The sequence below is a fragment of the Rattus norvegicus genome, chromosome 2, assembly GCF_036323735.1.
Source record: "Rattus norvegicus strain BN/NHsdMcwi chromosome 2, GRCr8, whole genome shotgun sequence".
In the NCBI taxonomy this organism is placed as follows: domain Eukaryota; kingdom Metazoa; phylum Chordata; class Mammalia; order Rodentia; family Muridae; genus Rattus; species Rattus norvegicus.
The window spans coordinates 190,742,596-190,758,617 of record NC_086020.1 but is presented as its reverse complement, the minus strand read 5'-3'; the positions used below and the strand labels follow the sequence as shown (position 1 = coordinate 190,758,617).

Here is a 16,022-nt window from a genome sequence, read left to right as displayed (position 1 = left end):
GATTCCCATGCCTTTAATTTCTATTTGACAACCCCTCCTTCTCTGTCTATGCAAATCTGTTTTCAGGCCATACTCTGTATTGTTAACATATAGTTATATTCTCTATGTGTGGTTTATGTTTTCTGTAACAGTTGCTGGGTCCTATTTCCTCTGTTGTGATTTACTCATTGTGTACTCTGCTTACAAATTTGATTCATTCCTATCAGCAAATCGTGTGTGTGTGTGTGTGTGTATTCCCAGAGCCTATTAAAGTTCTCTTTACTTTTGGGGAATGCTGGCTAATTATCATTGAATTTAGTGAGTGGTAACTATTAATTTGAACAAAAATTACTATTAAGAGGAAATCCTATTAAGACTTATGTTAGACTGATCAATAACTGTGTTCATTATATAAGCAGAAATGAGTTAACAGCCAAATTAGTGTTAGTACCCGAAGAAAGACAGTGAGTTTGTGTTGCTGGTCATGGGCTGTGTCATTGTGTAGCAATCAGTGCTTTGGAGCCCGGGAATCTGGTGATAGATTGGTTCAGTGGTTTTCTCAGTGCTTGACTTCAAATCTCAAGTCTTTTCATGTGGCTGATACATTGCTTGTATTGAGACAGTTAGGCTTCTCCAGTAATGTGTCTGAAGCAGAGGATTCACTGTTATGGAATGGGGAGTCCCGGTGGTACGGTTTGTCCTCCGATTCTTAGCATAATCAGTCTGCTAGAAAATGCATGATTTGGACGACCATAATAGTATACAGAAAGTTCCTTGTTGTTCATGTGAGAGTGCTATTCTGTGCAGATAGACTACATCCATTTGCGACTGAGAACATCTTAGACTGAATTGTGAATAACTCTCTTATAATAGTTGGCACCATGTCATATCCTGGCCACCTCCACATTTGATAGGTCCTTCTGTCATGGCCTTGAAGGTGAGCCATTTCTTTTTAGAAGGTCTTAATTTTCTTTAGGCACATTGCACTAAATTGTGTAGGATTTCAGTTGTGTTGTTTCACTATTTTCTTTACCAGTTGCCAATTGTTCTCTAGTCATTTTCTGAAACAATTCTTGTCTGTATTGTACATTACTAGCAATTTACATAACTCAACTATTTTTCCTACCTTCTATGAAATTAATATTATTAAAACCAGATAGTTGAAAAGGCTGTTTCAAAGATAACTTTAGAATTTTAAGGTGTCAATTTTAGCAAGGAAATAGTAGGCACACCCAATCTCACCTGTGGAAATAAACACGGTGTTGCCATGGAAGAGGTCATGAAGTGGGAGTTGGAAGGCTTGGCGTCCAGAAGGACGGGAGCAGAGGCTGTGACGGGTGGAGAGTGTCTGCGGAGCACTGCCTGGCAGACCCTCCCTGCTGCGCTCTTACTGTGGTGGTTTGTAGGTTCCTATAGACTTGTGCCTGTGACAGAAGACTGTTTCAACGTCCTGTTCATTCTTCCTATCATCTCATGTTTAGTTTCTGCTGCTGACAGTTTCCCACCGCAGTCAGGTAGAAGCTGTGGTAGCATCTTGTTCACTCATCTTGAAGGGAATGGCTTTTGTAGTTTAGGAGTGATACTGAGTGACAAGAATTATATTTGCCTTTGGAAAGTATCTTTTATTTGGTTGTTTTCTCTTTTTCTGCTTTGATAGGAGGTACAGCCATTATAAATGGATGTTGAATTGTACTCTATTTTTACTTCTAATGAATGATTTAATTGTTTTTTTTCTTTAATCTATTAGTGGACAAATTTTATTGGTAGAATTTTCTAAAGCTCTTAATATTTGAGGAAGAACTCCAGTTATGTATTATCCATTTAGTCCTAATGTTTTCCTCTAAAATGCTAAAATTTAAGGAGTTCAAATTCTTTTTTTAAAAGTAATTATAAAATTTATGTAAATTGTCAGTTCCCACATGTTGCTTTCAAATGTACTTCACTTGTGGCTGAGCAATTGAATCTAGCATTTAGCTAATAAAGTAAAATATTGGGAGCTATTACATGACAGTATTATTAACAGCTAGATGTTCTGTTACTAACTACCTCATGAGTTTTAATGTGGGTTTGAGGGTGAACTTGGCAGGTTGCTTGCTTAAAGACTGTTGTTATAGGCAGCCCTTTGACTGTCTCACACTTTGGCTAGGGCTTGGAACTCGTTTGCCTTATTTCTTTTTGAGCCTTTGTCATCTATTGTGGCAAGCTTTCCATGACAGGTTTGAACAGAAAGCAAAATCTCTGAACATAATAGTTTTTTTTTGTCTTATTAGAAGACATATTTATTCAAAAATCTCTTACCATGGTACAAGGAAAGAAAGGATCACGATGCCATGAGACTGCTAGAGAAACTTCTAACCCAGGAGTTCGAGTTGGCTTAGAGTCAAAGAAAGAGTTTAAGAGTGCTTTAAAAGGAGGGGAAGAACATGTGCAGGAAGCCATGGAAAGAGGCGTTTAGGGGACCACAAGGGGTGTGGCTGAGCACAAAGGACGTATGTGCATGATGAGTCTGCAGGGACCGAGGGAGGCATATTGTGTAGCCTTTTGTTTTAGTATGGATAGTAGAAGCCTTACCATGTGGAAGGAGTAAGTAAAGGGTTGCAAGTGCGGGTGCCGCGGTTGTATGGTTGCAGAAAGCTTTTTGTCCTGCCGTGTTCTTCTCAATTCTCTGTTGGGGAATTAAAACTTTTTCTGGACAGCATTGAGAATATTTAGGGAGCACAATGAGAATGTCTATTGGATTCCATTTAGGTGACGAGCGCTATTTACTAGGATGAAGACTGACAAAATAAAGAGAGTTTTAGGGATGGAACCACTATTCTAGTTTGGATTGTCCAATGAAGGCTTCAGAGAAACAGTTACAAACACTGTTTTGGGATTTGGGTTAGAAATAAGAATTTTCCTTTTGCTAAGTGAATAAAACTAATTTTATATTTGCATATGATCTTTGAGTTCATATCACATGCATTTTATTCACAATTCAGTCACATTTTCTGAAAGATGTTTTAATTTTTGTAGATGGCCTAAGGCTGTTGGTCTAAGAGACTAATTTTATTCTTTCTTTGTGCCCTTTGGTTCAGATCTTGAAGTAAGACTTTTACTTGGAAGCCTGCTCAGCTGCTGCTCTGTGGGAAGCTGTGTGGTTAGAGAAGAAAATATTGAGACCATAGCAAAGTAGCTGAACTGTAGTAGGCTTTAGACATGCATAGCCTGGGAGTTTAACATTGATTCATCTATTTCTGGAGGTTTTTGTGTTGAGCAGTTTTCAAGCCATCTAGAAACAAACACAAGTCCTATGCATGTAGCATCTTCTCATGGCTACATGTTTAGGGAACTACTTGAACTAACAGCTGCTGTTCCCAGGGATTTGCAGGTACCACATAAAGAATTTAGGAGTTATAATCTTTAATGGTGGCCTTAAGATTGAAGGTTTGTGCAAATAAGAGTGCTGTTATAGACACATGATCAGAGAAGTGTTGGTACTGGACTAGAGGGGAGAGAGTAGGCACGTCTTATGCTACTTTTGCCTTTTTTTAAAACATACATTTATTTATTTATTTATTTATTTATTTATTTATTTATTTATTTATTTAATTTTTACAGTTCAATCATTACCCGCCTCCTGGTCCACCCTGCAATAGTTCTTCATCCAATTCTTCCTCCCCTCCTGTCACCAAGAGTATCCCCCTGCCCCAAAGCCAGGCCTCCCCACTCCCTGGGGGCCTCTAGTCTCTTGAGGGTTAAGTACATCTCTTGCTGAGGCCAGACTAGGCAGTCTCCTGCTGTATATGTGTCAGAGGCATAGGAATAGTTAGTATATGCTGCCTGCACTCTTATACCTTTTCAGCTTCCCTAAACAGGAAGAAAGGAACACATTCTGGGAAAGACTGTAAAAATGTAAAAGGCCCAAATCATCCTAAAACAAGGCCTACATCTTTAAAGACAATATCTATACATGCGTGGTTTTATTTCTGGGTCTTCAATTCTATTCCGTTGATCAACCTGTCTGTCTCTGTACCAATATGATGTGAGTTTTATCACTCACTATTGCTCTCTTAGTACAGCTTGAGGTCAGGGATGGTTCTGTTATTGTTAAGAATTGTTTTCACTATCTTGGGTTCTTTGTTTTGCCATATGAAATTGAGAATTGCTCTTTCCATGTCTTTGAAGAATTGTGTTGGAATTCGATGGGGAGTGTGTTTGATCTGTAGACTGCTTTTGGTAGAATGGCCATTTTTACTATGCTAATCCTACCAATACATGAGCATGGAAGATCTCTCCATTTTCTGAGGTCTTCTTCACTTTTCTTCTTGAGAGACTTGAATTTTGTCATAAAGATCTTTCACAGGTTTGGTTAGAGTTACCCCAAGATATTTTATATTATCTCTTCTAGTAATCATGTGTGCTTGGCAGAGGCTTTCTGTCCTACTGAGAAAAGGGGGCTCATCAGAGAGGTGACATATGTTTATTGTCACCCTGCTAATGAAGATACCACAGGCCTCACTGATGGCATAGTCAGAGAGATGTCCTTGGTTAGTGTGTTCTGTGTTGCTAAAAGGGCTGTGGAGAATAAGGAGACTAAGTAAGTAATTTTTGGAAATGTGTCAGCCATATCTTTCAGAAAGCTCAGGCCCTGTAAAATGGTCTTCATTCATTGAGAAGCTTTGAAAAAAAAAAAACAGATGGGACATGTTGTGGGCTGTGTCCCATGCCATCCACTTCAGCTCACTCTAGATTAGTGTATAATGCCTGTTTACAGGGGTGTGGTGGTGGGGAGATCTTTACAGTTATGCCTGAGAGCCTTTGCAAACACGGTGGGCTTCTGAGTGTTACTCAACAGTTAGTGAGGCAGTCGCCATGCTGGGAGCTGCTACTGAGCTTAGTGGCTACATACTGTGCCCAGTAAGTTTGGACACCCATCATTTTTTTTTCTTTTTTATTGGATTTTTTTTATATATACATTTCAAATGTTATTCCCTTTCCCGGTTTCCTGGACATAAGCCCCCTATCCCATCTGCCTCCCCTTCTTTGATAAGGGTATTCCCCTCTACACCCATACCCCTTCCCATCTCCCCCACCCCTCAACATTCCTCTACACTGGGGGTCCAATTTTGGCAGGACCAAGGGCTTCTCCTTCCATTGGTGCCCAACAAGGCTATTCTCTGCTACATATGCAGTTGGAGCCCTGGGTCAGTCCATGTATAGTCTTTGGGTAGTGGTTTAATCCCTTCAAGCTCTGGTTGGTTGGCATTGTTCTAATGGGGTTGCAAGCTCCTTCAGCTCTTTCAATCCTTTCTCTAATTCCTCTAACTGGGGTCCCGTTCTCAGTTCAGTGGCTTACTGCTAGCGTTTGCCTCTGTATTGAACATGCTCTGGCTGTGTCTTTCAGGAGACATCTATATCCGGTCCCTTTCAGCATGAATTTTCTAGCTTCATCAATCTTATCTAGTTTTGGTGGCAGTATATATATGGGCCACATGTGAGGCAGGCTCTAATGGGTGTTCCTTCTGCCTCTGTTCTAAACTTTGCCTCCACATCCCCTCCTATGAATATTTTTATCCCCTTTTAGGAAGGAGTGAAGCATCCGCATTTTGGTCATCCTTCTTGAGCTTCATGTGGTCTGTGGATTGTATCTTGGGTAATTCGAGCTTTTGGGCTAATATCCACTTATCAGTGAGTGCATACTATGTGTGTTTTTCTGTGATTGGGTTACCTCACTCAGAATGATTGTTTTCTAGTTCATTCTATTTGCCTATGAATTTCTTGAAGTCATTGTTTTTGATAGCTGAGCAGTACTCCTTAGTGTAGATGTACCATATTTTCTATATCCATTCCTCTGTTGTAGGGCATCTGGGTTCTTTCCAACTTCTGACTATTATAAATAAGGCAGCTATGAACATGGTGGAGCATGTGTCTTTGTTGTATGTTGGAGCATCTTTTGGGTATATGCCCAGGAGAGGTATAGCTGGGTCCTCAGGTAGTGGAATGTCTAATTTTCTGAGGAACCTCTAGACTGATTTCAAGAGTGGTTATACCAGTTTGCAATTTCACCAAGAGTGGAGGAGTGTTCCTCTTTCTCCACATCCTCGCCAACATCTGCTGTCACCTGAGTTTTTGATCTTAGCCATTCTGACTGGTATGAGGTGAAATCTCAGGGGTGTTTTGATTTGCATTTCCCTGTTGACTAAGGATGTTGAGCATTTCTTTAGGTACTTTTCAGCCATTTGATATTCCTTAGTTGAAGATTCTTTGTTTAGCTCTGTATCCCATTTTTTTAATAGGGTTATTTGACTCTCTGGAGTCTAATTTCTTGAGTTCTGTGTATATATTGGATATTCGCCCTCTATCAGATGTAGGATTGGTAAAGATCTTTTCCCAGTCTGTTGGTTACCGTTTTGTCCTAATGACAGTGTCCTTTGCCACAGAAGCTTTGCAGTTTTATGAAGTCCCATTTGTTGATTCTTGATCTTAGAGTATAAGCCATTGGTGTTCTGTTCAGGAAAATTTCCCCAGTGCCCATGTAATCAAGACTCTTCCCCACTTTTTCTTCTATTAGTTTGAGTGTATCTGGTTTGATGTGGAGGCCCTTGATCCACTTGGACTTAAGCTTTGTACAGAGCGATAAGAATGGTTTGATTTGCATTCTTCTACATGCTGAACTCCAGTTGAACCAGCACCATTTGTTGAAATGCTATCTTTTTTTCCACTGGATGGTTTTAGCTCCTTTGTCAAAGATCAAGTGATCATAGGTGTGTGGGTTCATTTCTGGGTCTTCAAGTCTATTCCACTGATCTACCTGCCTGTCTCTGTGCCAATACCATACAGTTTTTATCACTATTGCTCTGTAGTACTGCTTGAAGTCAGGGATGGTGATTTCCCCAGAAGTTATTTTATTGTTGAGTATCATTTTTGCCATGTTGGGTTTTCTTGTTATTCCAAATGGATTTGCAAATGGCTCTTTCTAACTCTATGAAGAATTGAGTTGTAATTTGATGGTGATTGCATTGAATCTGTAGATTGCTTTTGGCAAAATGGCCATTTTTACTATATTAATCCTGCCAATCCATGAACAAGGGAGGTCTTTCCATCTTCTAGATCTTCTTCAATTTCTTTCTTTAGAGACTTGAAGTTCTTGTCATACAGATCTTTCACTTGCTTGGTTAAAGTCACACCGACATATTTTATATTATTTGGGACTATTGTGAAGGGTGTCATTTCCCTAATTTCTTTCTCAGCCTGTTTATTCTTTGAGTAGAGGAAGGCTACTGATTTGATTGAGTTAATTTTATACCCAGACACTATGCTGAAGTAGTTTATCAGACTTAGTAGTTCTCTGGTGGAACTTTTGGGGTCACTTGAGTATACTATCATATCATCTGCAAATAGTGATATTTTGACTTCATTTCCAATTTGTATCCCTTTGACCTCCTTTCATTGTCTGATTGCTCTTAGCTAGGACTTGGAGTACTATATTGAATAAGTAGGGAGGGAGTGGGCAGCCTTGTCTAGTCCCTGATTTTAGTGGGATTGCTTCAAGTTTCTCTCCATTTAGTTTAATGTTAGCTACTGGTTGGCTGTATATTGCTTTTACTGTGTTTAGGTATGGTTCTTGAATTCCTGATCTTTTGAGGACTTTTATCATGAAGGGATGTTGAATTTTGTCAAAAGCTTTCTCACCATCTAATGAAATGATTATGCGGTTTTTTTCTTTGAGTTTGTTTATATAGTGGATTATGTTGATGGATTTCCATATTTTGAACCATCCCTGCATCCTTGGGATGAAACCTACCTGATCATGATGGATGATTGTTTTGATGTGTTCTTGGATTTGGTTTGGGAGAATCTTATTGAGTATTTTGGCATCAATATTAATAAGGGAAATTGGTCTGAAGTTCTCTTTCTTTGTTGGGTCTTTGTGTGGTTTAGGTATAAGTGTAATTGTGACTTCATAGAAGGAATTAGGTAGTGTTCCTCCTGTTTCTATTTTGTGGAATAGTTTGAACAGTATTGGTATGAGGTCTTCTATGAAGGTCTGATAGGATTCTGCACTAAACCTATCTGGTCCTGGGCCCTTTTTGGTTGGGAGACTTTTTTTTTTTTTTTTTTTGGTTCTTTTTTTCGGAGCTGGGGACCGAACCCAGGGCCTTGCGCTTCCTAGGTAAGCGCTCTACCACTGAGCTAAATCCCCAGCCCCGGTTGGGAGACTTTTAATGACTGCTTCTATTTCTTTAGGAGTTATGGGGTTGTTTAGATGGTTTATCTGTTCCTGATTTAACTTTGATGCCTGGTATTTGTCTAGAAAATTGTCCATTTCCTCCAGATTTTCTAGTTTTGTTGAATACAGACTCTGTACTAGGATTTGGTGATTTTTTTTTTAACTTCCTCAGATTTTGTTATGTCTCCCTTTTCATTTCTGATTTTGTTTAATTTGGATAGATTCTCTGTGCCCTCTGATTAGTCTGGCTAAGGGTTTATTTATCTTATTGATTTTCTCAAAGAACCAACTTTTGGTTCTGTTGATTCTTTCTATGGTCCTTTTTGTTTCTACTTGGTTGATTTCAGCTCTGAGTTTGATTATTTCCTGCCTTCTACTCCTTCTGGGTGTATTTGCTTCTTTTTGGTCAAGAGGTTTTAGGTGTGCTGTCAAGCTTCTGACATATGCTCTCTCCTGTTTCTTTCCGCAGGCACTCAGCGCTATGAGTTTTCCTCTTAGCACTGCTTTCATTGTGTCCCATAAGTTTCTGTATGTTGTACCTTCATTTTCACTAAATTCTAAAAAGTCTTTAATTTTTTCCTTTATTTCTTCCATTACCAAGTTATCATTGAATAGAGTGTTGTTCAACTTCCATGTATATGTGGGCTTTCTGTTATTATTGAAGACCAGTCTTAGTCCGTGATGATATGATAGGATGTGTGGGATTATTCTATCTTCCTGTATCTGTTGAGATCTGTTTTGTGACCTATTATATGGTCCATTTTGGAGAAGGTACCATGAGGTCCTGAGAAGAAGGTGTGTATCCTTTTGTTTTAGGATGGAATGTTCTATAAATATCTATTAAGTCCATTTGGTTCATAACTTCTGTTAGTTTCTCTATTTCTGTTTCCGTGATCTGTCCATTGATGAGAGTGGGGTATTGAAATCTCCTACTATTATTGTGTGGTGCAGTGTGTGATTTGAACTTTAGTAACGTTTCTTTTATGTATGTAGGTGCCCTTGTATTTGGAGCATAGATATTTAGGATTGAGAGTTCATCTTGGTGGATTTTTCCTTTGATGAATATGAAGTGTCCTTCTTTGTTTTTTATGATGACTTTTGGTAGAAAGTCAATTTTATTCCATATTAGAATGGCCACTCTAGCTTGTTTCATTGGACCCTTTGCTTGGAAAGTTGTTTTCCAGCCTTTTATTCTCAGATAGTGTCTGTCTTTGTCTCTGAGGTGTGTTTCCTGTATGCAGCAAACTGCTGGGTCCTCTTTACGTATAAAGTCTGTTGTTTATGTCTTTTTATTGGGGAATTGAGTCAATTGATGTTGAGAGATATTAATAGTGTTGCTTCCGGTTATTTTCATTGTTAGAGATAAAATTATATTTGTGTGTTTCTCTTCTTTCGGTTTTATTGCAAGGAGATTACTTTCTTGCTTTTTCCAGGATATAGTTTCCCTCCTTGTGTTCGAGAGTTCCATCTATTAATCTTTGTAGGACTGGATTTATGGAAAGATATTGTGTAAATTTGGTTTTGTCATGGAATATCTTGGTTTCTCCATCTATGTTAATTGATAGCTTTGCTGGATACAGTCGCCTGGGCTGGCATTTGTGTTCTCTTAGGGTCTGTATGACCTCTGCCCAGGATCTTCTGGCTTTCATAGTCTGTTGAGAAATCTGGTATAATTCTGGTAGGTCTGTCTTTATATGTTACTTGACCTTTTTCCCTTATTGCTTTTAATATTCTTTCTTTGTTTTGTGCCTTTGGTGTTTTGATTATCGTGTGCCAGGAGGAATTTCTTTTCTGATCTAGTTTATTTGGAGTTTTGTAGGCTTCTTGTATGTTTATGGGCTTCTCTTTTCTTTAGGGAAGATTTCTTCCATAATTTTGTTGAAGATATTTACTGGCCCTTTAAGTTGAGTCTTTACTCTCTTCTATACCTATTATCTTTAGGTTTGATCTTCTCATTGTGTCCTGGGTTTCCTGGATGTTTTGGACTAGGAGCTTTTTGCGTTTTACATTATCTGTGATGGTTGTGTCGATGTTTTCTTTGGTATCTTCTGCCCCTGAAATTCTATCCTCTATCTTTCTTGGTGACACTTGCATCTATGACTTCTGATCTCTTCCCTAGGTTTTCTATCTCCAAGGTTTGTCTCCCTTTGTGCTTTCTTTATTGTTTCTATTTCCATTTTTAAAACCTGGATGGTTTTGTTCAATTCCTTCACCTGTTTGGTTTTGTTTTCCTGTAATTCTTGAAGGGATTTTTGTGTTTCCTTTTTAAGCACTTCTACTTGTTTACTTGTGTTGTCCTGTATTTCTTTAAGGGAGTTATTTAGGTCCTTCTTAAAGTCCTCTATCATCATCATGAGATGTGATTTTGTATTTAAATCTTGATTTTCCTGTGTGTTTGGATATCCAGTATTTGCTTTGGTGGGAGAATTGGGCTCTGATGATGCCAAGTATTCTTGGTTTCTGTTGCTTAGGTTCCTACACTTACCTCTTGCCATCAGGTTGTCTCTGCTGTTAGCTTGTCTTGCAGTCTCTGACAGTGGCTTAACCCTCCTGTAGGCCGTGTGATGGTGTGTCAGCACTCCTTAGACCTGTTTTCTTTCAGCTGGACCTGGGAACAGAGACCTCTGCTGTTAGGTGTGTAGGCGTTCCTGGCGACTGACTTTCAGCTCTGGTGCAGGCAGAAACCTGAAGGGTCCTGCCCCTGACTGCTCCTATGTCCCTGTGCCCAGGGGACACAGATGGCACTAGGCAATTTTCTCTTGGGTTGGGAATGTAGCAGAGAGTAGTCTCCTCTGAGTTCTCAGGAGTGTCTGCACTTTTGAGGGTCCTGTTCTCTCTCCCACGGGACTTGGGTGCAGGAAGCTGTGTGATTGGTTCAGTTCAGTTCCAAGTGTAGGCCAGAACCAGCAGATTCCTGCTGCTGACTGCTCCTATATTCTGTATCCAGAGGCACTATCCAGAGGCAATTTCCTCTTGGGCCAGGGATGGGGGCAGAAGTGGTGGTCTGTCCTGGGTTCTCAGGATTGTATGCACTTCTGGGTGTTCAACTGTCTCTCCTACGGGATTTGGGTGCAGGGAGCACCCAAGTCAACTAAAAGCCTATTTAATAAGGAAAAGCAGAAAAAAGAGATTTCATTGTGGCCACGTTACAAAGGACTTGAGGGGCTGTCACTGGATCACTATCTTTCTCCTCAGTCAGCTCCTTTAACTGCCTTATAGAGGACAGGTGGCTTGTTAAGGCACTGGATGCTGGCCTCTAGCTTCCTTCTTGAGACTTTAGTACTTGTCTGAAAGACAGAAACTGCCCTTGAAAAAGCCCCTAGGCTGTCCGCTTTTCTGAGCCTGTGTGTATCCTGTGCTTGTATAGGAAGTTGGGGAGACTCTTAGCTGAAAGTGTCAAAACACTCACCTGGAAGAAACTCCACAGAAGCCGAAGTCTGCGGCAGGGAATTGAGGGCCAGCAGAATATCCGTCTCTTCTCTCTGGTCCTCGGTGGAAGTGTGTTCTCATGCTGAGTCTCTCATGATTGTAGATGTTTGAAGAGAAGAATGCATAGTTGGGTCACTTTGGACTTAGCAGCCAAAAAGAAGTTTTATCAGCTGGCTTTGCCCATTTTTTAATCCATAGAGAAAAATATTTCCTGGTAGACCCTCTTTTTCTTATTTATTAAATTAGGGTTATGTGGCTACCTGTAACTGTGGGCTGGTGGGAAAGATTTGGTTGGCATAGATGGATTAGGACGTGTTACATTGGGCAGGCACAATTCTCTTTAATTTTTAGTAAGGTAGCATTGTTCTCTTCGTCTCTGTCTCTCTCTGTCAGTCTCTGTCTCTGTGTCTGTCTATCTCTGTCTCTCTCTGTGTCTGTCTGTCTGTCTGTGTGTCTGTCTGTCTGTATTCTGTATTCTATATTCTGTTTAAACATGTAGTGAAGGACATCTGGATTTTTGTCGTTTGACTTATTGTGAATAAAGCTGGTATAAATATTTGAATAAGCTTTTCTTAATAATTACAGTAAAGGAATATAATGCTTTATCCTGTTAGGCACCTCGAAGTGCTGTGGCATTAGGTGGAGTCACTCTGCTGTACAGCGGTCACTCTTCTTCATCTCTAGACCTCTCTATGCTGGTAACAGAAGCTCTGCACCCATAAAGCAATGACTGTGTCACCCCTGCTGCAGTCCCTGGATGCCAGTGTTTTACTTTGCAGCTTGGTAGCTGTGCCTTTTCCACACACCTCACATAAAGGGAATAGCCTTCTATGATAGGCAGTTAGGCGTGGGAAACACAGTCAGCGTTTTCTTTTTTTTTTTTTTTTTTTTTTTTTTTCGGAGCTGGGGACCGAACCCAGGGCCTTGCGCTTGCTAGGCAAGTGCTCTACCACTGAGCTAAATCCCCAACCCCCAGTCAACGTTTTCAAAACCCCGAGAACTGAAATCTGAAACATTTGTGGTCTCAATTATTTAGGATAAGAAACGCTGTATTCACCACTAACTAAATTAGAACTTTTATTTTTAAAAAAAAGTTGAAGAGAGTTTTTAATTAGTCTTGATCAGTTGGGAATCACCACATTATTAAATCTTGGCCATTTCAGAGTGGTTTCAGCAGCATATGCTGTACTAAATAATGAAAGTTTCCTACCTCTAATCTCCCCTGTCTCTTCCCTTGTTCTAGGTTCATGTTTTTGTCTTCTCTCTGCTATTCAACACCACTGACTGACTTCCTCTCCCTTTTCACTGGTCCCTCTTGTTCTCCTTGCCTTCTTTCCATGGATCCCTTCAAGTTTCTTAGTTTTCTGTTGTGGAATTAGAACTTTTTTCTAGGTTTCCTCTTTCCATGTAAAATATTTACTCAGTACTTGGAATACATTTTCCTTCTCATACCACCCTATATTTATCCTGTTCTTTGGCCAGATGACTGTCTGTCACTGATAAAACTATCATTAGAGTTTAGTAGGAGAATTTTAAGGTGTTGAATACTACTCTGACCTTTTAAAAAATTTTTTTTTAATTTATTTTTATTCCCCAGGGAAGAAGAAGAGCGTCTGAGAAATAAGATTAGAGCTGATCATGAGAAAGCCCTGGAAGAAGCAAAAGAAAAATTAAGAAAGTCAAGAGAGGAAATCCGTGCAGAAATTCAGACAGAGAAAAATAAAGTAGCCCAAGCAATGAAGACAAAAGAGACCAGGGTACTGCCACCTGTCCCTGTCCCACAGCGTGTAGGGGTCAGTGGTGGGGACCCAGAAGACGCGGAGATCAGGAAGAAAAGAGACAAAATTAAAGAGGTAATAAGCCGAGGTTGGGATGTGGAGACATGTAGACCCACGTGTAACTGCACATTACTGGTGTTGTATGTGCATCTATGCTCTTCTGTGTAGTTGTGATTCTGTCTCCAGGCCGACAGTAAGGGTTGGAGTGCTGTCTTTTTCTTTATTGATCATAATGTAAGTTTTTGAAATTAAAAATTTGAGTCAGGTTTGTTTAGGTGGTTAGATGGCTTGGCCATGTTAGGGATCTTTTGAAGCACAGGGTTTTATAGAAGAGTAGAATTTGTGTATAAGTTTATTGAATAAGCAATTTAAAATATTCAGTTTGAATGAGTTATACCAGATGCTCTGCAGAGCCTTTCATTTGAGATTTTAAGCAGTTCGTGCTGTTTGAGACATGTTTTAAGGACTGTACTGCTATTAGGACCATGTTCCTTCCAAAGGTTCTTCATGGATTAAATAATAGAAAAAGGTTGATCTCAAAGGTCTTCAAATTTATTTAGCACCAGAAGTCTTTTAATTTTAATTCTATGAATTATAGATTAAGAGAACACCAACTCTAGTGAATTGAGCTAAACCGTGTTTATTGGGGTTCCTGATAATGTTGAGTAGAGTTTATAGTTAAGCTGCTTATGAAGAAGCGTCATCAGGTGCAACAGCATCGACAAGAATACATTTAATTTATACAGTCAGATAGCTATATATCCTGGTAATAGATACATATTTAATGTATTTTAAACCTGATCTGTGAGATTTTCTCACTGCCATGACATTTTTGACAGGAACTACAAAAGGAGGGAAAGGAGGGAGGGGGAGAAGGAAGGGAGGGAAAGGAGGGAGGGGACGTGGAAGGGAGGAGAGGGAGGGTAGGTGGATGGGCTTATTTTGGCTCCCAGTTAGAGACACTGCTGTGCTAGGGAAGGAGGGATGGCTGGCCATGTTGCATCTGCAGTCAGGAAGCCAGAGAGCTGTGAATCAGCTGGCTTCTGCCCTTTCCTCCTTCTCTCCCCCAGTTTCAACCAAATGGAAGGGATGGTGCCACCCACTTTCAGGGTCCGTCTCCCCTCCTCAGTGAAGCCTCCTGGAGCATCCTCGTTGACAGAGCCAGAGTTGTTTCCTAAGTGGCCCCTTATCCTGTTCAGTTGTTGTTCTATCTTGATGGCCGTCACCGTGGCTTTAGTACTATAAACCTTGATGAGTGAAGATGGATGGACATTTTAATTTTTGCCTGTCATTGGGGTGTGTTTTTTACAGTGGCTACTTAGTATATTTTTCTTGGGAGCGTACTTTTTTGACAGCTGTTTGTTCAGATACTTTTGTTACCCATTTTCAGATGTCAGTATAATGTTTTGAAATATTTTCTTACATATGTAATGATTTAGATGGATAATCATGTGCATTTAAGGGAGTTTCAGGCTGCGGCCCGGTGGTTTGCCAGGTTCCCTAGAGGTTCGTATTAGCAGTGCATTTGGGCTCAGCTTGTCCCATTCCTTTAGTAGGCTTTCTTTGACTTACTGATTCCAGTGACTTTTTGTAGATAACTTCTGATTACATAATCGTCCTGTTTTGAATAGTGGTACTTTTTCTTTTTCCTTATATCTGTTTCTTAGCCTACTGCACAGGCTAGACCTTCTGTTAACTATTTTTGAAAGAAGTGATGAGAAACAACAGGACTGGATTAGGTGCTCACTCTAGAGCGTAAGTGTTTAATACTCAACTGTTGGTATGTTGGTAACCTCTTAGGTTGAGGATATTTCTTTGTAATTACAGTTTAAGGGTTTTATCATGCGTGTTGAATTTTGTGAAATGCTTCGTTTATATTTTTCTTTAGATAATTGTTTGATTTTTTTTTTTACTTTTTTGTTAATATGGTAAATTTTATTTACTTTTTTTAAATGTTAACTCACCTTATATGTCTGGGTGAAACCACATGTAGTCATGTTAACATATTTTCTTTATACAGTGCTAATTTGTTTTGGAAGAAATGGTCTGGAGTTTTCTTTCAATGTTTTTGCCTAATTTTGGTATTTGATTGATACTGGCTACATGAAGCAAGTTTTGAAGTGGTTTAATGAATGGCATGTTGTTAAATGATACACTGCGGTTTGCTGCTATATTAAATGTTGTGTAGCTCAGAACTACATAGGTTGTAAAAAACTCAACTCATGTTAGCTGGTACAGAGTGTTTATTAGTTTAATGGCTTCAAATGAGGGCATTAGGCTTGGATGATTTGCCTTTGTCTCTTTTCTTACACTACTTGGTTTTTCTTTAATAGGAGAGAGTTAGTCATTAACAGTTTTAGGATTAAATTATATAAACCCTTCTGATCCTAAGGGAGATCATCTTCTATGTCCTCCCGTTTAGACTAAGGTGAATACAAAGGCCTTGATTACCTACTTGATCCATATACCCATCCAGTCACGATAAGAGAGCAAGGCTTGGCAGCTTACGACCTGTGGGCTAAAGCTTTTCATTTGCCTGTTTTTGAAAAATCAATTTTAGTTGGAATACGGACATGGCCATTTGGTTACATATTACCTAGGACTGCTTTTGTGCTTTTGTAAGA

General features: G+C 39.5%; 1 protein-coding gene across 2 annotated transcripts in view; it reads left to right on the top strand.

Annotated features, from left to right (window-relative positions):
- Man1a2 (mannosidase, alpha, class 1A, member 2) overlaps positions 1 to 16,022 on the top strand; it is a 148,842-nt gene that overhangs the window by 26,358 nt on the left and 106,462 nt on the right. For both annotated transcript variants that reach the window (XM_039102060.2, NM_001106452.1), the window contains exon 2: positions 13,218 to 13,473. In XM_039102060.2, the coding sequence (XP_038957988.1) occupies positions 13,218 to 13,473 (256 nt within the window). The remainder of the gene's footprint in view (positions 1 to 13,217; positions 13,474 to 16,022) is intronic.